This window comes from Anopheles maculipalpis, chromosome 3RL (genome assembly GCF_943734695.1).
Source record: "Anopheles maculipalpis chromosome 3RL, idAnoMacuDA_375_x, whole genome shotgun sequence".
Classification (NCBI taxonomy): domain Eukaryota; kingdom Metazoa; phylum Arthropoda; class Insecta; order Diptera; family Culicidae; genus Anopheles; species Anopheles maculipalpis.
The window spans coordinates 82,962,083-82,986,548 of record NC_064872.1 but is presented as its reverse complement, the minus strand read 5'-3'; the positions used below and the strand labels follow the sequence as shown (position 1 = coordinate 82,986,548).

General features: G+C 42.7%; 1 protein-coding gene across 1 annotated transcript; it reads left to right on the top strand.

Annotated features, from left to right (window-relative positions):
• The first annotated feature begins 251 nt into the window (after positions 1-251).
• On the top strand, positions 252-23,646 carry LOC126561071 (cuticle protein 19.8-like). Its single transcript, XM_050217016.1, has 7 exons — positions 252-364; positions 513-593; positions 1,490-2,027; positions 17,953-18,065; positions 18,971-19,067; positions 20,602-20,820; positions 23,515-23,646. The coding sequence occupies exons 1-7, from the start codon at positions 350-352 to the stop codon at positions 23,619-23,621; spliced, it is 1,170 nt and encodes a 389-aa protein (XP_050072973.1). The 5' UTR covers positions 252-349; the 3' UTR covers positions 23,622-23,646.
• Positions 23,647-24,466: the final 820 nt, after the last annotated feature.

The following is a 24,466-nucleotide window of genomic DNA, read 5'->3' as shown; positions in this document are numbered from 1 at the left end:
AGATCTTACGTTTACGGTCACCAGAACAGCTTGGAGAGCTTGAAGACTTCGATATGTAGAAGGCGAGCGAAACGGCGCTAGCGAACCGTTGAGAGTGAAAGGGAACGGAGCTATCTGGGATGGGGTGGGTGGTTGTAGTATGTGCGCTGGGCGGGGTGGTGCAAAAGGAGACTCGAGGAACAACAGCAACAACACTGAAGCCCCACGGACACACCGGCAGTGGCAAAACGAACGGGTGGAGTTGACTATAAAAGCGGTCAGCACCAATCAGTTAGATATCATTCGCAGTTCAGAACTCGTCCTAGTGCAAAGCAAAGCTTGCTAAAAACCTCAACCAAACCCAATTACAATGGCTTTCATCAAAGTGAGTTTCGTACGGTGTTGTTTGAATCCTTAGTTGAGGGACTCGGGTGCCATCGGAAACTGTCCCACCAGTGGCATAGCGAAGTGTGTGTGTGTGTGAGAGTGTGTGTTCTAATTTCTTCTCGATCTTCCGACTCCTTCCTTTGCAGTCGCTTGTGTGCCTGGCCGTTATCGGAGTTGCCGCCGCTGGTGTGGTCCCGCTCGCCACTGAATACCAGGGAGACTACTACGTAAGTAAATAGTCCTTAAGACCGTGAGTAAATAGTTCAGTTGCAAAGAAAATGTGTAAGGATCATATCAAACATAAGGTTCGGAACAAGCATTACAAGACATTGGATCAGAACCATTTGTTAGTGAACAGATTGAAGACATATGTTCCAAAAATAAGCGAACAAAATTTCCGAGGTTCATCGCTTTAAGTCTTTTGTTTGTAAAATATTTTTCGTTTAATTTTTTTTTATGGTTTGCAAAGCACAGCAGACTTTTTATTTATTTTCGTGATTCCTCTACGTTAGAACCAAACCCAAGTTAGATTTTGCTTCAAAATCGTATCAACTAACACTGAAATGCCACTCATTAAATGCACCTTAAACTTCTTGGAGGGGGCGATCATCTGCCACGTTTGGTGATGTCGCGAAACATCCAATTGTAGCTGCAACCACAAATGCGTAACCTGCCCTTGGTCGCGTTTTCTCAATTAATTGATGCACTGGCGAAGGTGAAGTGAAAACTTAACTTCGTGAGACACTACTGGAGATTGAAGTTGAAAGCGTCCGTTAGCTTCCAATCACGATCATAATCGATCGGTTTTTAAAGTGTTGTTGAAATGTATCTGAAAATGGTTCTTAAATGATACGTTCATCAAAATTAATAGCAAAACGCTACCGAATTTCGATCCCTTCTGCAAGCTCAGCCATAAATTAGAAAGCTAAAATGCTATAATGATGAGTAGGAATACGTTAGTCACACCTGCCTTGTCAGTAGCTACATACAGAGTGGAATAATTTAAAGTATTTCAACGGAATTTCGTTTGTTACGGGTACTCCATGGTGCTCTTGGAGGAAGGTCACTAGTTTGACGCGCATTAACCACACACTTCCGGTTTCCGTTTTGGTTTCGTTTGCAGGCTCACCCCAAATACTCCTACAACTATGGTGTTCACGATAGTTTGACCGGAGATGTTAAGTCGCAGGTCGAGAGCCGCGACGGTGATGTCGTGAAGGGCCAGTACTCCCTCGTCGAGCCGGACGGTTCCGTGCGCACCGTCGACTACACCGCCGATGATGTGAACGGATTCAACGCCGTCGTCAGCAAGTCGGCCCCGTCCGTCCACGCCAAGACTGTTGTGGCCCATGCCGCTCCGGCCGTTGTTGCCCACGCTGCCCCAGCCGTCTACCAGGCCCCGGCCGTGTACGCTTCCCATGCTGCCCCAGCTGTGTACGCTTCGCATGCTGCCCCAGCTGTCTACGCTTCCCATGCTGCCCCAGCAGTCTATGCCACCCATGCTGCCCCAGCCGTCGTTTCGAAGACCCTCGTTTCGCACGCTGCCCCGGCTGTGTATGCCACCCATGCCGCCCCAGCTGTGTACGCCTCGCACGCCTATGCCCCAGCTCACGGAACCGTTGAGTACCATGGCAAGGCCGCTGCCCCGCTCGCTTACTACCACTAAGCGCTTCAGATGATTCGAGTCAACTCGACGCTCCAAAGCTGCCCACTCCCGGAGGACGCCTCGGCGGCCACGAATATCTCGCCACCCATCCTAGCCTGACTTCACTGCCCAAAGCGTGGATATTTATTTCATCTCCTTAGCTCTATTATTCTCCGGCTCTGCAAAGTCCCACGACTTGGCGCCCACCCCACGGGAAGCAGCTCGTTTCTGACCCAGCATCACCTTCTTCTTCTCTAATGGCCACCGCTAAACGGAAGCATCGCACGTAACATCGCTCCGCCGTCATCGTTCTTTGCCTTTGTATATAGTTCGTGATCGTGCCTTCTGCTGCCCGCTAGTATCTCGTCTGTTTGGTGTTTGGTAGTAATGCGAGCAACGGACTGTGCGAGAGTAGTGATTTGAGTGAACTGCAAATCGGTTTTCAGAGGAAATGGCGCGATTTGGTCTAGATACTAGTTCCGCATTTCCTCAACCATCAACCTCAACCACGATAGATTTCTAGAAAATGAATCGGATTCATTTCGATTGTAAGCTTTGTTTTGCATCTCTCGCTCTCAACGCTGCCAAAACGGAATCAAACTGTCACGGTGCTGTTGCAGCGGGAGTTCACGATCGTAATACTCAATATGTACTTCGAATCATGACGAACGAGTAGAATGTTCCGGCTTTTCTTCTTCAAGGCTTTTCTTTTCGGGTTCTTCGGGTTTACTACCACTCGGTGGCATCCGTTGGCCTGGAAAGGATTGTCTAATTGTACAGAATGGAATGAATACCGACGATGATATTAATTTAAACTGAAGAATAAAACTCAAATGTACGATGAAATAGTTTGTGTTTGTGTTTTTTTGCTGTCCTTATCTAGTTGTATTCCCTTTTTTATGAAGCAACTAAAAAACGTAGAAAGGAAATATGCTTCACATTGTTATGAAGGGTTTAACTTTTATCCTCAAAAGACCATTGCTTTATAGCACATTCAGCTTAAAGTTGCATTAACTCTTATGAAGCTGAAGAAAAAGTTTGGGTTTGTTTTCTTCTTCTTTACCAATTTTGATACTCATTCTGCCATAAGAAAGAAAGCTTCGCATGAAATCTCTTATTATTAATCATTACGATGATTAGATCTGGTCTTGCCTAAATTAAATAGAGTCAATTTAATAAATCATTCAATAAAATTGATTTTGTAGATATATTTCCATCATTTTTTATAAGAGCAGGGTAAAAGCTAATTTCTAAGTTTGCTGGAGTTAACTTAAACCTGTTTACAAAAATATGTCCGAAATAAGAAAAGAATTAGGAGGAAATGCCTTATCGTACTGTGTACACAATTAAGTCAGTGGTATTAAGTGGTATTGGCAATGCCGTATTGTTCCGTCATAATTAATTATAAAAATACAAAAAATATTCTATAACATCGTTTTTGATGGAGGTATTTTGTTATTGTACGGTGTTCACAATTTATCCTTTCAAACTATGTTAATATTTTGTTGAATAGTCAATCCTTTTTCGATATTCGAATTACTGAATCAAATTACTGCTTTATAATAACGATTCATTTGACATTAGACTAGTAAAAACATTCTCAAGTTAAAGAGCTTCATTGCTTTTCTCATTGTACTGCCTCAAAACAACGCTTAAATTGAAAAGATAAACGCTTGAGAATGTAATGTGAATAGTATACATTTAGGCGCATAAAAGAAAATTTGCATATATTGCCGCTTGTTTTCAAAAATTATTTCCAATTGTATTGTTTTTAAGTAGATGCTTGGCACCCGGAGCATACATGAAGCCCTGATACAGCCAGATCTCTCCATAAGTAGTGTTTTGGTCATGTAAATATAGAGCATTTAGAGGGTCCCGTAGCAAAGCATATGTGAGTTCGAGTTGTAGGTTCAAATCGATCCGTGAGTGGGCTGTTAGTTTATTCTCCTTCATCACACCGCTAAAGATAGTCTTTGGCACCCGTACCCGTAGTCTAGGACTCGTACAAATAAACGACTACCAGACGTATCATTATCAGGATGTTAGTTTGTGGAGCTTGTAGTAGGCACTATTTTCTTGAACTATTAATCTTCATTTGCCTTTGGATTTCGCTGATTATGTTGTTATCGGTAGTTACGATCGTACCAAAGTAGCAAAATTCCTCTAGCACCCATCTCTATCAACACCGAGTGGAGCCTTATCACGGCCAAATTATTATTATGTATATTGTCTTCGTCACATTAACCCTCAATCCAGTTGAATAAACCTCGCTTTTCATTCTGGTGTACTCCACGTCGCTGGATAGTAAGTCTTGCCTAATATCCTGCCATGCCCCTTCATACATATGCATGTAGAAAGGAAAACAAATATAGAATTATAATTTAAAAAAAATCCATTCCTCACATTCCTTTCTATTCTCGCGACGAGCGATCGTCGCTTCATCCGCATTCCAAATGGACTAAAGCAATCGCGTCTGGGCGGGAACTATTCTCTTGTCACTTAATTCAATCAAGTGGGATTTTCTGCATACCGAATGGCTACTACCAGCGGAACTAATCATGCACTTTTTTTGCAAAACAAAAAGCATTAACCTCGGAATCAGTGGACAGCCTACAAGAAACCGCCTCCGTTTCCTATCACTTTTTGTTGTGCTTGATTGGGTTTTCGTTTGCAGAAAGTCGCGCAACCGTCACTAACAGCCAGAAATATCTGATTTTGAACCTAACCAACCGTACAAATGGTGGTTGATAAAATTTTATTGCAACGTTTTAATTACATTGCACACATTCCTCGTTCTACACAGAAAGGGAAGGTCGTATCGGTGGTTTGCTTAAGACTGTACACCGCGTTCTTCCCTAACAACTAAAACAAAAATGCCATCCATCGTCACTGCTGTTGTCTTCCGCTTTCGGTTGCCTATTTGTTCAGTGGTGTGAATAATTCACATCATCTAAACGATTGCTATTGCTACACCCATGCTTGCAGAAGCTTATCTTAACGAGTGATATTTTTTGTTTGGTTCTCATCCCACCGCAGGTTGATTTGCAAGCGATGGTTAGCCAAAAAGTTGTCTCACATCGAGCAACGGATTTGCTTAGCCCAGGTGGCTTAAATAATATCATTTCATCTTGCTTCATCAGATGACTATTGTTTCGTTTGGCAAAACATGCCAGCAATGTAGGCAGTAGGTGAGGCAGTAATGAGCATCCTAATGATCTTATCTTGAAGAAGCACCGGGGACGACCGTTATCAAGCCAGCTGCATCACAATCGATCCCACTAGTGCGGAGGGAGTTCACGCAACCGAACTCTTGAACGCACCATTTTCTGCGGTCCACACTCTTCCTGCTGGCCAAAGATTTCTACATTTTAAACGAAGTGCAAATGAAAACATGTTTAACTAGGTGCGTCTTGATGGCAATGTTTCGTCTAATTGATCGTCTTCATTGGCTAAAGTGATCGTAAAGTGAGCTTTTACTATCACACCCTTGGGCACTTAATAGCCCAATGCCTGGTAGCTCGCTGTTTGTGTACAACTATTATGGAACACACTTTTCGGGGCGGGACTGTTTTTCACACCCAACTCCTCCCGAGGTGGGTAATGCAAATTTTATCCTCTCTCCCCAAGAGCAAGGCTTTGTGTTTATCTTTGCAAAAACAAAGTAAGAGAAGCCACCCATGAACGATCGTCAGCATCTTCACTGGACAACCTGTCCGGGAGTGCAAGAAGTAGGTGATTAAATAATAACTGGAACCCAACGTCATCGACTCATCTTTCAACCCGACTGGTAGAGCACCATCGTTCATTGCGCGGACGGGTTCCTTAGAGCTTTGGAATTGGGTTGATAGATCTATTACGATTAGGAAAGCCATTCAAAGTCACCTGCGCGCACCAGATTGAAAATAGGCTGTAAGCTCAGCACAGGTACGAAGGTGTCGAAAGACAGATGGATGCACAAGGGGAAACAAATCGAACAGAAAGAAACAAGCAGCTGCAATCGATCGGGTGATGATTGGTGGACGCAAGAAGTAGTCCTACCCGTCGATAAATGGATTATGCGCCGTTGGACCGTGTGCCATTCATGTCTGAGCCGAAGCTGGAACGTGCGCCTTATGTCACACGGCAAATGGCCCCTGATGTAGATGATACGTCTTCCACTCGGTTTGCTTTCTTCGTTTGTGCCGGTGTTTATGATATGGTATGGGGTTGGTTTTTCTTTGCCATTGGGGCAGTGGGTGACTATGTTACAGGAACAAATCGCACCCGGTCTCTGGTTGGCGGTGAAAACTGTAGTTAGATGAGTGATACGTAACGCGTCCGCGAGATGCAAATTAATTGTAATGTTCTTCTTTTCAGGTTAAATACGATTGATATTTAATATTTGATTTATTGGGATTTTGGCATTAGTTTGAATTAATTAAGTAATAGGGAAATTGATGAGCATAATTTTATCAATTATCTACCCATTTATCAATCAGGTATGCTTGTTAATTTATTTATAATTTTTGCTAGCTATTATACGTATTTATCCCAATTTGAAGGTGGTTATTTGTAATATTAAAAATAAATTTAGGTTTCGTTTTACTTTATGTTTTGTTTTCTTTTTACTTAAAAATTATAAATAAAAGAGAACGATCTGATTAAAAGCATGGCCTACGCTATATTAATGAGAGCACAAAACATTTCTTTCCACAATTTTTCTCTGCACTGCTATAAATGAATCAGCGAGAGAATGTTGTGAATGTCCCACTTCTTGTATTGATATTATACATATTTTCTCTGGGAATTTTCTCCTAGTTGTATGCTGGCGGTATTTCGTTAATTTTTGTTTCACTTAAAATGTTAAGCTCTAAAAACTCGAAACATATTTGCCTATCTATTTCTGACTTCCTTTAAAAAAAATTCACCAATAGCTGATAGGCGATCTGATCGGAATACGATATCCATTCTTGTCGAATAATATCTGATCTCTGTAATTTGTTTATGTGCTTGTTTCACTTTGGAATGGAATTTCTACACATGTTCAGCCTCATCAGCGATGCACATCTAATTCAATACAAGAAAGTACACCTTCAATTTTTCTTCAAAGACCTTCAAAGCTGCCGCCGAGCCGCAAGAATAAACCATCATAAAACGTATCGCAAGGTAGCGGCCGTCATCGTTTTGCGCTTCGCTGCGCAACCTCATAATTAACATGTTGCAAACTCAAATCCGAAAAACTCTCCGGCGCAAGTTTTGTCAACGTCTACCGACCCCATCTAAGCTTCTAGGCTGGCACAGGAGTTGTATGTGTGTATGGTTTTATGCATTTTTTTTACTTGCAGCCACCATTTGATCATGAATTTGTAGACAATTGTGGAGTGTTTTTCGTAGTTTCGGCTCGCCATAGCAAAACGCCAAGCGTACAGATGTATCCACGATTCGATGGCATCAATTGAATTGCCAGTAAAACATGCGTGTGCATGTGGTTGCGCAATCGTCAGCAACGGTAAAGTGGCAGAGAAAAACATTGTTGCAATTAGCTAAATCGGCAGCGTTACTATTGCCAGATGCTGGAGTCGCTCGTTCGATCGTTTTGTGCCTGTAACGATGAATAATAACAATTAGCACGAAAGTAATATCAATTTGAGCAAGATAATTTAAATTATGCAAAACGAATTGAAAGCTGCTAATACGGTTTATTTAAAAGAAAAAAAGTAAACCATATCGACTAGATTTTTGTTTTGTTCATAATCCCTCTGTCTTGTGTTGACACCGTTTCGGTTACGGTCATGTTCACAGGCGAGGATGATTTCTTCTACCGAAAGCGTTACCCACTTTCCAACCGAGATCGATTGCGCAAAGCTCCAAAGTAATTGTTCCACTGGTCGAGGGTGCATCAGCTGGCACCATTAATGTTTTAGCCCCGAAGTCATCGTTCAGCTCGGACCGGTAATACGCAGACTTCAACCTTAGCACTGGACACTAAACTTTCCCTCCCGGAATGGTGCAAATGCAGATGAGCTTGTAACTGTACTGCTTCTGTCATAAAGCGTGTCTGCAGTCAGTTAGCAATTACTAACGTTAGATTCATCGTAAAGACGAACGCATGACATTCCACTGAGCAACGATTCCCTGGAAGAGCAGGTTGCAAAATTACCAGATTAACCTATGGGCGGAGCTGGCGGTCGCCAGGCGTAAGGGGTGGCCTCACCGGCTAGAGAACCCCTTTCGTCTTAGGTGCGTAAATCCCGCCAAGCTTCCATCTTCGCCCGTCCAGTACGAACCTCGTCTACAGGAGGCTCGGTTCAGTTTGTCAATGGCCCCCTCCCGCCCCCGTCAACTTAAACTTAAACTGGATATATTACATTAAAAAATAATAAGAATAAAAAATCTCTATACTTTGCATTCCAATTGGCAGTAAAATATTTTCTACCTTCGAGTGGGCACGGGAATGCAGTTGTTTTCCTAAACAACTTAGCGGGGGTGGTGAAGGAATCGGGTTGGGGTGTTCTGCAAAAAAATACCCGGCCTCAAGACGCATCCAACGGTATGCCGGACGCCAGGTTCGGACCAAGAATGAACGAGTGATCCTCGATTTTTGTGAATGTTGTTTTTCCTCCATAACTGGGAGTGGAGTGGAGGGATCGGGTTCGGGTGTTCGGCGAATAGCTGCGCGGACTCAAGACGCATCTAACGGTATGCCGTATGCCAGAATCGGACCAAAACGCTGACGATTTATCGCTGATTTTCCACGGCAATGTTGTTTTTCCTCAATGACTTAGCGGGAGGTGGAGGGATCGGGTTGGGGTGTTCCGCAAAAAGATGTGCGGCCTCAAGACGCATCAAACGGTATGCCGTACGCCAGGATCGGACTAAGAATGACCAAGATATTGTCAATTTTCCATGGGAATGCTGTTATTTTCCGCAATATCTTGGAAAGGAGTGAAGACAGCGGGTTGGGGTGTTCGGCAAAAAGATGTGCGGCCTCAAGACGCATCCAACAGTATACTGGACGCTAGGATCGGATCAAAACTTGGCGAGTTATCGCCGATTTTCCATGGGAATGTTGTTGTTTTCCGCAATAACTCGGGAGGGGGTGGAGGGATTGGATTGGAGTGTTGGGCAAAAAGATGCGCGGCCTCACGACGCATCCAACAGTATGCCGGACGCCAGGATCGGATCAAGAATGAACGAGTAATCGCCGATTTTCCATGGGAATGCTGCTGGCGGAATCCCCCCCCCCCATCCCTTCCAGGTTCTGGAAAATCCCCCTTAGATCCCTTTAATATTAAAAACCATCTTTTGGAGGGGTTTTAAAATATATTTCAAGAAAGAAATATAAATAACTCTGAAGAACTTAAAATTGAAAGACAAACTTTAAAAAGGACGGAAAAATATTTGTCGCGACGGAAAGAAAATAATTTTCGGACCACTTTTAAATTTTCCATTTGCTACCTCTTCGCCTAGTATGCTCTCCTGTTACTCCTGGTCGGATTTTTCCGCATCGAAATCCAATCCATTTTGGCTCAAAAATCCGCCCAGGAGCGACTTGTAGTAACAGGAGAGCATGATTTCGAGAATGCAGCTCGGGTCGGCCAAAAAATTCCAAATTCTGTTTTACTTTTAGAAATCCAAGTTAAAAATGAGTTGGAAATTTTAAGTCCGGAAGTCAACTCTAAATTTTGCCGCGGGATTTTAAAACTGATTTTGGATTTTAAGTTTGAATTTGGCATTTTTTGGCCGACCCGAGCTACCTCTTCGAAATCATGCTCTCCTGTTATTTCCAGTCGCTCCTGGGCGGATTTTTGAGCCAGATTTTTGTGGATTTCGATGCGGAAAAATCCGACCAGGAGTAACAGGAGAGCATACTAGGCGAAGAGGTAGCAAATGGAAAATTTAAAAGTGGTTCGAAAATTATTTTTTTTCCGTCGCGACAAATATTTTTCCGTCCTTTTTAAAGTTTGTCTTTCAATTTTAAGTTCTTCAGAGTTATTTATATTTCTTTCTTGAAATATATTTTAAAACCCCTCCAAAAGATGGTTTTTAATATTAAAGGGAACTAAGGGGGATTTTCCAGAACCTGGAAGGGATGGGGGGGGGGGAATTCCGCCAGCAGCATTCCCATGGAAAATCGGCGATTACTCGTTCATTCTTGATCCGATCCTGGCGTCCGGCATACTGTTGGATGCGTCTTGAGGCCGCGCATCTTTTTGCCGAACACCCCAACCCAATTCCTCCATCCCCTCCCGAGTTATTGCGGAAAACAACAACATTCCCATGGAAAATCGGCGATAACTCGCCAAGTTTTGATCCGATCCTAGCGTCCAGCATACTGTTGGATGCGTCTTGAGGCCGCGCATCTTTTTGCCGAACACCCCAACCCGCTGTCTTCACTCCTTTCCAAGATATTGCGGAAAATAACAGCATTCCCATGGAAAATTGACAATATCTTGGTCATTCTTAGTCCGATCCTGGCGTACGGCATACCGTTTGATGCGTCTTGAGGCCGCACATCTTTTTGCGGAACACCCCAACCCGATCCCTCCACCTCCCGCTAAGTCATTGAGGAAAAACAACATTGCCGTGGAAAATCAGCGATAAATCGTCAGCGTTTTGGTCCGATTCTGGCATAAAGCATACCGTTGGATGCGTCTTGAGTCCGCGCAGCTATTCGCCCAACACCCCAACCCGATCCCTCCACTCCCCTCCGAGTTATGGAGGAAAAACAACATTCACAAAAATCGAGGATCACTCGTTCATTCTTGGTCCGAACCTGGCGTCCGGCATACCGTTGGATGCGCCTTGAGGACGTGCAGCTTTTCGCCCAACACCTCAACCCGATCTCTCCACCCCTCGCTAAGTTATTGCGGAAAACAACAACATTCTCATGGAAAATCGGCAATAACTCGCTCAGTTTTGGTCAGATGCTGGCGTCCGGCATTTCGTTAGATGCGTCTTATAGCCGCGTGTCTGTTTTCCAAACACGCCAACCCGATCGATGCGCCCCGCCCAGTTATTGAGGAAATTTACAGCATTCCCGTGGATAATCGGCGATAACTCGCTCATTTTTGCTCTGATCAATGCATGCAGCTTACCGCTTGATGCGTTTTAGAGCCGTGCATCTTTATGTGGGAGAACTTAAAACGATGCCTCCATCTCAATGTATTTGCACTTTGTGTCTGTTTTAGATCAATGTTCAACAAATCTTTCAATAGTTAGTGCAGGAAAAGTAAGAAATTAATCCAATTACATGGCTTCACATGGGTAGCAGAAAACGTACACTCACCGAACTTAGATCCAACGTGATAGAAGGCCCCAATTTCCACTCCAGAAAGGCTAAATCCGACACTGCGTGCTCGTGAACTTTGAACTCCAGATGCTCTAAATTTTTGCCGAAACGGAATTCTGCGCGTGCTTCGAATCGCATCCGTCAGAGTACAGAACAATTCAAACTCGAACAGAAAGAGAAAACCTTGACGAAGGGAGCAAGTACATCTTGGAGGCAGACATGTGGGCTACGTCATGTTTGCGATTCGTGCTGGTGGAGATCGGCCGTGCCGAAATGTTACTGGAGCAATAATCACTCCGAAAGCGCAGCGTTTCGGTGGCATTGGAAGGAATTAGCCGAGTCTGGCGAGCGTGATTTTTTTTATTTAATTTTGCGAGGGAAGGGTTGTACTGTTTCTTTTTCTGATTCTGATGGCTGGTGTCAACGGTACTTGCCTTGGTCCTTTAAGCCAGACACTCGCTCGTTCCGTTCTCACATTACACATGGCAGTAATAATAGTAATGGTGATGTGAGGCAGTGCTACTGATGGCTAATTGCGAGATTAAAGGCAAACCTTTGCCGCGACGGCACCATTTTGCAGTCATTACAATGGTTTAGCCAGTGTTTGTGACTAATTGATGCAAGATAAATGTTTATTTAGTTCAAAAAAATATGTAGTATGGTTAATCTTAAAGAAGAAGTCCTCCAAATTAATGAAAAAAATGAGAAAATGTGCATATAAAATATGAACTAAAAAAAACAATTTAATGAAAAAAGCAAAAAAATTGAAAGAAAACAATTATACGTCAACAAGAAACAATTTATAATTTCTATTTTCTATCCTCATAAAAATAAAACTGATGCTAAAAATACATAAAATCGAAAAGAATCGAAGAATGCATCGAACAAACACGTTAAAGGATAAGAAACATATGATAGAAGGAGGTTCTATATGTTAACAAACTAAAAACAAATTATAACAAAAAAAAGGAGATGTAGATGACTTAAGTAAGTTAATAACTAATTGTTGAAGTAAGTAAATAGTTGCTTAAGTATAAACTTCTGTTGATTTCCTTATTTCAAACGCTCATGGCTGCATACTTATGCACACACAGTTCAAAATTAATAAATCTGCTATAAAAGCATCAATGGAATTGCATTCCAACGGATGGATCCAGAAGACAAACCTATTAAAAGAGCATCCAAAGAAACATTTTTAAAATGATAATCATTGACCGTTTGAGCGTGATTTTAACACAGATGGTGGGTTGAAGATAACAGCTTAATCACGTGTCAAACAAACGATTCGTCTAAACACCACATCCGGCCTCGCGACAAACTACTCCATCGGAAGGTTGAACCATTTTTGCCGATCGACCCAATTCGGCTGGTAGCGAGAGCAGCGAGAAGGAAAAAAAAACAAATCAATTACCATCAACCAAATCGTAGGTCGGTGCCGGATAGTTGCTCTTGAAATTAAGTGGTCCTTTTTTACGACCCAATTCGACCGGACACTGGCACCAGTTGTTGGTTGGTTCGTTTGCGGTTGCGGTTGCAGCTGCTGCCATTGCATAATTTGCTTCAAAGCATTAGAGAGTGTCGTCGAAGCAGCGAAGTTGTGTCGTAAAAATTTGCCCTCTCATTACAGCCAGCCAGGCAGACCAGTCCAGCCGATTGTGGGAGGAATCGAGGTACCGTGTGTTTCGGAGGTTTTTTTTTTGTTTAATTGGTACCATGCCGTGAAGCCTTGCTGCACTTTACCCGTTGACAGAGGTTGGCTTTCTCGGTGTTGAGGTGGTCGACCGGTTGGGCGGTTGGGAAACGTGACTGTGACTGACCCCGGTCGACAAGTGACTCCTACAATGTGCGGTGATGCACTGTCTAAATATCGGTCACTGTGTGGGATCACGATGGAACATCGGTCCCAAACACCACTTACTCCCTGGGACAGAAATGTGGAGCACGCGGTCGACGCGGCAAACATGTCAGCCGGACCAGCGGTACAATTTGTCAATGCCACGGGAATTATGAGTAATGTCGGAAAACTGCATTCGTTGCAATCGATTTGATAACAATGGGTTGTCTTTGTGTGGGCCGCGGGTGTGAGCGGGTTCACGAAGTTCACGAAGCACATCAAATGTGGACCGAGTCGAGACAAACAAAAAACAGCAGCCCTTATTTCTGCTTTTATTTTGTCGTGGTTGTCTTAGCTGCTGACTGTGAACTGGAACGGTTAGTGCATTTTCGACACGTGTGCATCGGTGTTGGAAGGATGCAGGGTGTATTATAAACATAATTGCTCCATCCTTCCCTTTATTGCACGTTATGACAATCCATTTGAGCTTCTTTCAAGTCTCAGAAATTTTTCGTTTGATTTGAAGTGATTGGTGCTCGTTGTAGCCAAATTGCTAATGGTTCATATATCGATCCTGATGCATTAACCGAAATGCTTTTTAAACCTCGGAAGAAAACAGCTGAATGTGACCTAAATTTAAAATCAATCGAGGATAACAGGACAAACACAAAAAAACCATTGCCTACCTTTTTGGGAATGCTTTCATAAGGTTCCTGGAGCTTTTGATACGGCTGGTGGAGATATCTGAGATTTTATTTATAAGAAGTCATTTAGAATGTTAGGAAAAAAACAAACTATGACTAATTTTAAGGAACATTTTATTGTAAATTAAAACATAAATAAATATTCGACAGGGTTATTGGGTTTTATATATTAAAAACATAAGTTCTTCGTCTTTTCACGTTACAAATATAGTCCTTCGCAATTTTTACTCAATATTTGGTAACCATTTCCCCGACACGAGTTCCGAAAAATTGTACTGTACAACTGGCTGACGACTGTATTACATGCAGTGACAGGGACGATCGGTGTCAAATTGTTTAAAAAACTGTTGATCCATCAATTAAACACCAAGTTGGTGTTCCAATACTTTGACAAACACTGCTAATCGACATAACAGAAGACTGACGATTTCGAGGATAAAAAAAAAATACTTAAACAATTTTACAGAGTGTTCGATAATGTTGAGCTTTTCTTTTCATTTTCAATTGAATTAGAACATGTAGGAAGCGCAAGACACGTTTTTTTTTAAATTTAATTGACGTGTTTCCTTTAAAGTTTTCACATTACCATTAACCCTGAATTTATTTCAAAAGCACATCCCATAAAGTATTCAACATTTGATTTGAACCATATCTGATCAAACGATCGCAAAATGGGCCGACCGGTGATCTAAAACAAATTGCCCAAATTTACCTTAACAAACAACCTTTACCGGAGACACTGGCTCGCGTCCCTGGCAAGATCCGGATGCTGCAGGTCTGCATTGTGCTCGGCTAAGGCTGTTTCGTTGGGCTTCATTTTCCTCGCCCAAGCACCATGTATCTAACCATTGCTGATTACCATTTCCGCTTCAAACGCCAAGCACAGCGGTACAGCGATGGCAAAAAAGTGGATTTGAACGGAACAAAAACCCACCAAAGTGCTCGTGTAAGGGTACAGACGCGAAAGCTCTCAGAACCTTGTGTGGGATGGGCCCGCGCTAACCCACTGCACACTCGAACCACTGACGGAAATTCAAGGATTTTCCAAGCAAAACGTTCCTTTTCTTTCGCACCCTTAGCCCGCTTGCGATAATTGCACACGGATTGGTTGTGGTTTATATCACTCGAATAATTCTCCCATCGTGCAGAGCGTTTTGGGGGTCATTTAATTTTCCACCAACCATCTAACCAACCACAAAAACGTACGCTATGAAAACTCGATCAAAAAAAAACCCGCCCAACACCCAACGGTAAACAGCTCTCAGGGTGCTGTTGAAGTGTGTTTTCGTTCTGCCTTGAATGCTGGGTGCAGGAGTACCCGCCTTCGTCTTTCGGGTGTTAATTAGCATGCACCAAGCTTCCCGAGCCGCGAGTACAATCTCTGCAGCTCGCACACAACTCCGGCTTTCGTTTGGGAAACAAAGTGTGGCAGTTCCCTTCGGTAGTTGCAGAGGAAGAACGTCTGCGTTTTGTTTACGCAGACGCGAATCCATTGTGTTTTTCCACGCGATCTTTTTCGCGCCAAAGCGCCAGCTACTGCTACTGCGGGCTGTGCTGGGAAACGATTCGGATGACGTTAGATGCTTTCGGGCAGCTATCGCATGCAAAGTACCTTCGAGAGATTTGAACCCGACTGAAGCTTTGAATAAGGAGTCTGAAGAATGTCCCCTGCAAGAAGCGTGACGAGAAACGGAAAGGTTCGACCTTCAATGTCTGCCACTTTGGCACGCAACTTCACAGCAACAAGGATTTTCGCAGAAACATGGATCCTTTCTTACCGGTCCGAGTGGTCATTCTCTTTGTGCGCTTTCTCCAAAAGAATAACCTTATATTCAACTCACCGAACCATCCAAACAGTAGCCCTAAATTGTCATCGTTTTTTTTCCACCCTATGCTTTACGACGAAGGTCTCCTTCGGTTCGGACATATCATTATAGTGCTAAACCGCTGGGTCACAAGCCTAATAATAGCCTCACCTTCGTTGAGTCCTCACTGGAACACCCGCGTCAAAGAAGGTGTTGGTCAGTACACACCTCTTTCGGCTTATGATTCAATTTTCATCAACCGCTAATTTGGGAGCGATTGTTGATTGTTTCAAAATAATTCAACGCCCACCGTTGCGCCCTAGGTGTGTTCATTCCTTTGTACCGTGGTACATTCGGTTGCGTGTGGCAAGAAGCTGAACCGATTAACAACACCTCCAACAACGACTTCGAGACCCAGAGAACTAGATCCGATTAAGAGTCCCTCCTTACACCACTCATCAGCCAAGTGACGTGATCGCAGTCAAATGTGACACTGATTGTGTGGCTTGCTAGGGTTACGGTACACAAAAATTCTCACCAATTTGACGAATCATCGGTCGAGGCAGCATCGTTACAACACCCTACAAAATGGGGGGGCCCTAGTTATGGTCTTGAACTTAAAATGTAAATCATCGCCAGGCTAATTCTCCCACCGGCTTCTTGTGATTCTGTAAAGATCGAGATTTGGACTGGTCGATTGACCTGCCGGTCGATGTAATGCCGGGAGTAAGAAATTCATCACGATTTCATACCGCAGCCTGGGCCAGCAATTAATCACGAAGCAACGATCTCGATACCCTGGCTCGGCTTGCGGTGACCTAATGTCTTCTGGTCACCGGTTTCACTGGCTGTCTGGGACTGATGTGACCGGGACTGGTGGCAGACCGTGTACCACGGTAACTCCCGCCTACCCGTGTTGGGCCAGTTGATTAGATAGATGCCTTTTTAGCTGAGCTGATGTGATGAGCCGAAAAATTGTAAGTCATTTTGGTAATTCGGTCAACTGGCCAACCGCCGATGGTGGAAGGTGGATGAATGGGCACTACGGCGTACGTTCGAAAAGTATGCCACGGTGAAATGATTCCTTCGCAAATCTGTGATTTGTCATTTGATTGTTGACAAATTTTAATGAGCCGTGCAGAATTGGCAGTTACTGTGAAAAAGTAGGAAAAGTTTTAGATGATAAGAGCAGGAGGAAACAAGCTAAAAAACCTTCTATTTTTGCAACACTACGGTTGAAATAATCTATTTCAACTGTGTTCCCATGATCACACTTTCTTTTCAGTTTAAGGAAAATGTTTATGAAGTCGTTCTTGACACAGTTAGATTTTCAAAATCAAATAAAGATTATTCAAAAATTTATATTTGGTAAGCTTAACTCAAAATAAACTTAATTTATATCCTTATCGTCTCTCACGAGAGGTAACCTTAAAATAAGTCTGGTTTAAATAGTTTTTTACATAGTTTTATTTGCAGTAAAAAGATAAACTATTAATTAAAGATTCATTTAAAATTGTAAACATAACTATTTAATCAATAAATTAGCATGACATGCAACGTACTAGTGATTGAATATTCTCAAAAAAAAATTTTTTTCAAAGAACGTTACTGAAACAAAGTTTTTACATGATCACTTAAGTCTTCTATTTAATTCAAAACAATGATTGATAAATCAGAGTAATCTTAACAGCTGAAATAGTTGACTCAACAAACTAATAGAAAATTAGCACACAAAAAATCAGTGCAAAAGAAAACTTATCCCGTACAAGAGAACGCAAATCCACTTACATGTTCTTTCAACGCCTCATGTGTCAACAGCCGAGCACAACACGCTCTGGTCGCTTCATCATCTTTTTCTTCTAGATGGGAAAACGTACACACACGCTCACACATATTCAAGAAAATGTCCTCATCCCTTGTCCAGATGGCGAGCTTCATGTCGGTTCATCTCGTGACGGAAACCAACCCCGCTCGAAGACAATGCCACTGTCAGTCGTCGCCTCGTCGTCGACGTACGTCTCTATTCCACCAGGCAACGGCTGCAGCCAAGCGGTATGGCAACAGGTGATTGGAAGGGATGGTGGGGAACTGACGTACGGCGTCGGTGCCGCTGGAAGGGGTCGGTCGCAGCCACCGTCACTGGCGGCCAATCGATTGCAGTTACCACTAGACTATATAAAACCAAAATTACCAACCACCCAGCGTACAGTGTCTCGTCAAGCCACGCTCCGTGTAGTCACCCGATCGTGCTCGTCGCATCCCAAACTATAAAGCAAAGTGATATTTGCACGACGTGTGAAAGGTTCCCAAGTGAAAAGTTTTCAAAGAAAATTTGCAACAATACATAATGGTTGCTCGCGTTTGTGCTACACTGCTGTTGGCTCTGGCCATGTTCGGAAGCTGCGCTCTGGCCCGCCCGGGATATGCTGTTGATTATTATGTGAGAATTTTTCTGTTTGATTAGACTATAAGGTCCACAAGAATGTTGGTGGTGGAATGCGAACACCCGATTCCAAGAGTGTTACAAACGGTGCACCGTAATGATGGAGAAATGTTGATGTTTGGTGTGAAAAGCTGTGACTCAGAGTGGCTGTGAAGTGTTGGTGAACACTTTTGCTTGTGGTTGAATGAATAAACAACCCAGAATGAATAATTAAAAATTATTCAGCAGGGCACAAACAGGGCACAGTTAAAGATAAAAGTGTAAACAAAGAATCACAAAACAGATCGTAAAGGGGTTGTAGCTTCAAACAAAAATTAAAAAGTTTGTTAAAGTGAATATATAGAATTATGAAAATAATTAAAATATTTTGTGCGATGGTATAGGTTACAGAAGAAAACATTAAAGTTCAGTTAAAATCCTTTTCTTATGATTATCTAGTGGAAGTTCCTTCTTTGAAGAAACAACAACAAAAATTTCTAAAATATTCCAAATAAATAAAGAAAGTTAATAATTTGAAGAAATTGAAAGGGATAAGCCAGAAGATAAAATAACTGAAATAATTTAAATTAGAAAATTTATATTAAGAATACCAAACCTGAATTGTAGTTTTGTTAAAGAAATTGCTATTGAAATTTTTCGAGATAAAAAATTAAGAGATAAGGAAATTAATAAATCAAATGTGACTGCAAAATTATGACGAATAATTTTCTGCTTAAAATTAAGTCAACAACACAGAGTTAAAACCCAATGTAGCAAGACAAAGATATGCTTCAGAACTCAATTAAAAACAAACATGCAATAGAATTTGTTCAACAAACAAACCAATTCATCCCTTAGAATCCATATGCAAGATGTTCAGAACAACCGGTTAACAATCACACTTCGATACTCTTGTTTTGCAGGATCATCCCAAGTACGCTTTCAACTACGGTGTCGCGGACCACAGCACCGGCGATGTGAAGTCGCAACACGAAACTCGTGACGGAGACGTCGTAAAGGGTAAGCCACCCCATAAGTCACCCTAGCATCGGTCGATATTACGACAGAACAAGATCATGTTAAATGGCAGTAGAATGCACTGGAAGACTCACAAAAACAAAAAGCATAACTGAAAAATGTAAAACAATTGCATGTATGCATTTACGAAGCATTTGCTTGCTGGCAAGCACCAATCACCAGTTGCACCATCTTGCCCTGTATCAGTGACAACTTGGGACGTGGAAACAGCCAACAAAAGATCCCAACATGAGCGGTGGGTGTTCCAGTTCCATATTTCACACATTCCGTCACCGATGAAGCGCGTTCATTATTATGTGACCGTGGGTGAGCTCCCTTTCGCATAATGGTTGCAGTTTTCGCACGATTGCACCATTTTGAGGGGTTCTTTTTTTTGTTTTACAACGAGAAAGCACACAAACAAACACAAGCAAACAAACAAAATCAGTGAAGATAAACGAACCGATTGATGCACCTCTCACTCGGTGGCAGTTGGATGTTTAGAGTTCATTCATTCAGTCAACGGCATCCATTCATTCATTGCGAATCGCTAGTTCTATGCATTTTCTGAGCCCGAAAAGTACTGATGATTAGCGTCGTTTATGTGACCTCGAGTTGGTTAAAAGTTGTTTCGACTCCTTGTTTCTTTTTTGGATGATCATTTAGACGAGATTGCGTTGCAAAAAGGCAATAGAACTAACGCACCGTTCAAATTAGGTGTAAATTTTCCCAACGGTATGGTTTTTTGCTTCTGCCCATTATGGTAATGAACCATAATTTCACCCCTTTCAACGCAACGCAAATAGAGAGAAGCACGAAAGTGAGAAATTGTGCAAATGAAGCGTAAAATGTGCTTCAATTGGGCGGCACTGGGTGTGAAAAACGGCACGAAAAACTCGGGCGAGCCCGACAATTACATAATAATTGTACGCCACTGTGCGGGAACACAATACTGGAAATTAATTTGCAAAAACGTTTCGGATGGATGCGATTCGCCACGAGCGGGCACCAATTGGTCTCTGCTGAGCGTTTGCGAAGATGAGGAAGATTCAGCATAATGTGGCGTGTGTATGCAAAATTAGTCGCTTCGTTATGATGGCCTAGCGTGAAGAGCGATTGGTAGCCGAGGGAGATCTTCGTTTGATATCTGAAGAAGAGCGATCAGTTCGATGCAAAGATTAAGATATGAGATCCTGCTGAGTTGAGAGGGTATTAGTAGATATTATCGCATTTTTCACGCACCCTTGGGTGGTAAAGTGTTGTTGTTTGAATACATGATTTTTTTTGGTTGGATTCCTCTTATTTATATAATAGTTTTTTGAGGGCACATATGATGGTTGCTCATGCAAGAGATGGATTTTTCGTATATTTTTCTGAATTCTATTGCAAAATAGAACGTTGTGATATGTCTTTGAAGGAAAATAAACCATAATGAGATGCTAGTTGAGATTTATTTCAATAATCTTTCGATTATCCTCATTCTCATAAAAAAACGAAAATTATTTCAATTTAAAATTTTACATTTCTTCCCCATTAGGACAATATTCTCTGGTTGAGCCGGACGGTTCCGTGCGCACCGTCGACTACACCGCCGATCCGATCAACGGATTCAACGCGGTAGTGTCGAAGACGGCCCCACTCGTCCACGCTCACGCTCCCGTCGTCAAACACGTCGTGCCAGCTGTGAAGGCCGTCCAACATCACGTGCCAGCCGCTCCCGTTGTACAGAAGTTTGTCTATGCTCACGAACCACTCGGTAAGTAGAATTCACTCGACTGACTGTTCAGCAGATACTTCGCTGCTCTACAAACACTTTAAACGAAAAGAACGTATGGAATCATTCCTGCATGTGTGTCTAACTTCATGAGCCTGCTTCAGCCCAAAACCCGTACATGGCCCATCCAGAACTGGCCTCAAGTGACATTCAAGCATTGGCATCGCTGCTCATCCATGGCGTCGAAAAACTAGGCCACCACAATAAACGCCACATAATGAAGCGACGTCCCTCGCTCAATGGTGTTGTTGATGGCTACCAATTGTAAAAAAACCGCCTTCCCTCTCATAACTGCCTCTAGCCAATGGTGATGTTGTACCGATGACGCAGAAGTCCTTTATTTGAAAACAACATACCACTTTATGTAACTTTACGAATCGGCACACGGGTACTGTACGTGGTAACCGGTTCGGGATGCCATTTTATCGATCAATTTTTACAACTCGCGATCTCATTTGTTAATTGTTTGGTTGGGAGATTTTCGGCACAGCAGATCCGGTCTGGTACGCTTTCTTCCGCCGGTAAAATTGGAGGTATGCTATGTGGTACTTCCAGTTAGACAGGTTTTTATTTTATTTTATTCGGCGAGTTTTCTTGGAAGTTGTGCGAGCGTGTGTAGATATAGCGGGCAAGTTCGATAAGTCGCGTGATATAAGCTTTGTTACAATCTCGCTTGTCATGAGTCCTTTCACTGGGCTCGTTACTTCCGGATTTCCTTTTTGCTGGAGGTCATAAACGGCTGAGAGTTACGAAAGATAAAACAGCTTAGTATGATACAACTATCCGATTGTCCGACCGAAAGAGATTTGCATCGTCGAACTTGAAATGGATTTTGCTGATTATTATTAATTAAAACCAGCTTGCTGAAGCTCTTCAGTATATCAAATCATCATGAGTATCGTTTTAATTGCCCCTAAGGCTAACATTGCCTCATTCAACGATTGTTGAGTGGTTCCTCCCAAATTTTGATTACACAGCATAAACCATCCGTTACAAGGTTAGGCCAGCAGTTCGTCCTATCATAAATCTGCCGTTCTACCGAATTACCCCCATTCTAGGTAACATTCGATTGCACATCCGATGCATAGCGAAAACAGGGCACGGGTATAATTTGAATACCGTTCAGTGCGTCTCATCCGAGACCGCACCTCACGCAAACGGACGTCATTATTGTAGACCCTCGCCCACTATCCAAAAGAAGGCAATAGATTCGCAATAATCAGGTCAAGGCTAGGCTCGATCCAAACACAGCTCTCCCCGAACATGCGGATGCGACAAAACGCACCGTGTGAGGTTTTCACACAGACGCACCGCACAACTCGCTGGAAAAACAAATGCGGCCGACACACTGCGGCGTTCTTGAGATTGGAATCGGCAAGCGAAAAACAATGCAACATTGTGCTCAACAACACACGCTCCTTCAGTTGGTCCCAGTGCTCACTGTCACTGGTGAAGCGCGGTGCGAAGAGTTCTCTTAATTTGCATGTAACCGCTTGTAAACAGGCCGGATGATTTTGCTGGTAAAGGTTAATTACACACAAACACACATTTTACCAAGCGCCGCCGTACCCGTATCGGAGCAGTTTGGACGAACATAATGAGATTGGTTTATTTCTGAGCACTGTTGAGGAGTGTTTGCATTCATGTCTCATGAAACCAATGGACACGCAGGACAGCAGTGGGGAGTGGGCGAGCAGTTGGTCGTGATCGCCACAAGAGCCATTACATGCACTCCATCCGCTGTAAATAAGAACGGACCTTATGAACGGCACGATCTGGCAGCTGGCACTTGGTTTGCAGATGGATGAAGTGTAATACCGAAGACGAGGTCACATCGAAATATCTATTAGCAATAAAAAAAAAAAAGGGCAGTAATAATTCTGCCCATAGGAAAGACAAATGTAGCGGAAATATCAAGTAAAAATCAAAAGACTTCAACAAATGTCAATTTTAAGCGACGAACCCATTAACTTTACATCATACCGATCTCTCGTGATTTATGTCGCTTGTTGTTCCACTTTTCCATCTCTTCTAGTAGCAACATCGCAGATGTCATAAGAAAGTGATTATGCTGTTTTGCATAACAATATAATTACGAGCGAATTTCAAGAAGCGCGGAATATCGTTTTCTGCTTCTCTTTCGGAGCATGGAATCAATCGACCACACAATCGTCGATTGAATGGCACTGACTGACATTTTGTTTGCCTTTGTGACAAACGAGTTGGTTTAGCCGTTAACCTCCCCCGGCCTGTTTTCTTACCCATTCCCTGTTGATGTTTTGAATGCTGAACGCGTGAGTGAACGCACCGTTTCGGACATCAGCGAGCATGGTGGCTTCGCTTCAATCGATTTGCCTTTAAGCGTGCGGATCCGTGACAGCACGATCTAGCTGTCGGTTGGTAGGTAATGTTCTTTGCTTTCGGCTACCTGTCGACATCAGCGCGTGGCTAGCTGATGTCGATCTAGATCAGAAACGTGACTCTTCGCTAGCGGTCAGTTGATGAACGGTTGTTACTTAAATGTCACACTGTTCGGTGAAGATCTTGCTCGGCCTGCGCCTCTTACTCGATTAATGAAAGCTTTACGTTCCTTTTCCTGATTAATTTTGTATAATGTCTTCGTCTTCCGCCGTAACTAATGCAGTTGTCATTTGCTTTTCCGCCTTTTTCTTCCAGTTCATGTAGCAAAGACGGCCCACTACACCGAGCACGCTCCAGCCGTACACTACGGTGACTACCATGATGGATACTATGGCCACTACGACGATAGCCACTACTACTAAGAATCTCAGGCAGGATCGTATCGTTGCTGTTTGGTTGCTTCGGAACAGCATCATTTTCGGCAAACGAAAGAAAACAACTGCGTTAAGGTGCCTATTTGTCAATCGATGATGCTGTTCCTTTAACAACCACAGCAACGATTCCAACTACCACGACACTCATCTTTACACGTTTCACATTTTACACCCTCCACAACCAGTATTGCATAATTGCATTAGTTTGTATCATTAGATGCGTAAGTGAATCGGCAGGAGAAGCAAACGAGTTGTAGGAAGCGAACCGCCGCATGTAAATAATAATAATGAAGATGCTGTTGATATCTGCCTCTTAAACATGTACGTGTAACATTCTCTTTTCTTTTGCTATTGTTCAATGCCGAAACTTCCGAAATGTTTGTATGGGAAAAAGCATAAAAACATTCCTTGTGTGATATTTTATAGCGCATTTCTGTTAACGTGATTGTGTGAAAACTAATGGTAAACCATGTGTCGTTGGCATCTTCACCTTTTAGCAATACGGCCTGGCCGTCCCTCATGAATAAAAAAAAAAAAAAAAAAACTAATGGTAAATTGAAACCAACCAAATTAATTTGAACTTTTACCACCAAGCGTATGTGACATGGGTAAACAATAAAGACATAAACCCAAGAAAGAAAAGACATTCAACGAAACAACGTGCAATTCGTGTCGGCTTCTCTCTCGGTATGCTCGCTACATTAATTTGTTCAACAATCCGAACGCTTCGTGCTTGTGGCAAGCTGCAAATAATCACGATACTGGTGGTGAATAATTATTTCATTCGTTAATCAAATGATTGCCCCGGCACGGTGTACCCTTCATCTTCACCG

What these genes read in the sequence shown, in the direction of transcription:
- LOC126561071 (XM_050217016.1), top strand. An exon ending in AATACCAGGGAGACTACTAC is followed by an intron (nt 594 to 1,489) that starts GTAAGTAAATAG and finishes TTTCGTTTGCAG; the next exon opens with GCTCACCCCAAATACTCCTA. An exon ending in TGCCCCGCTCGCTTACTACC is followed by an intron (nt 2,028 to 17,952) that starts ACTAAGCGCTTC and finishes AAGTTTTCAAAG; the next exon opens with AAAATTTGCAACAATACATA.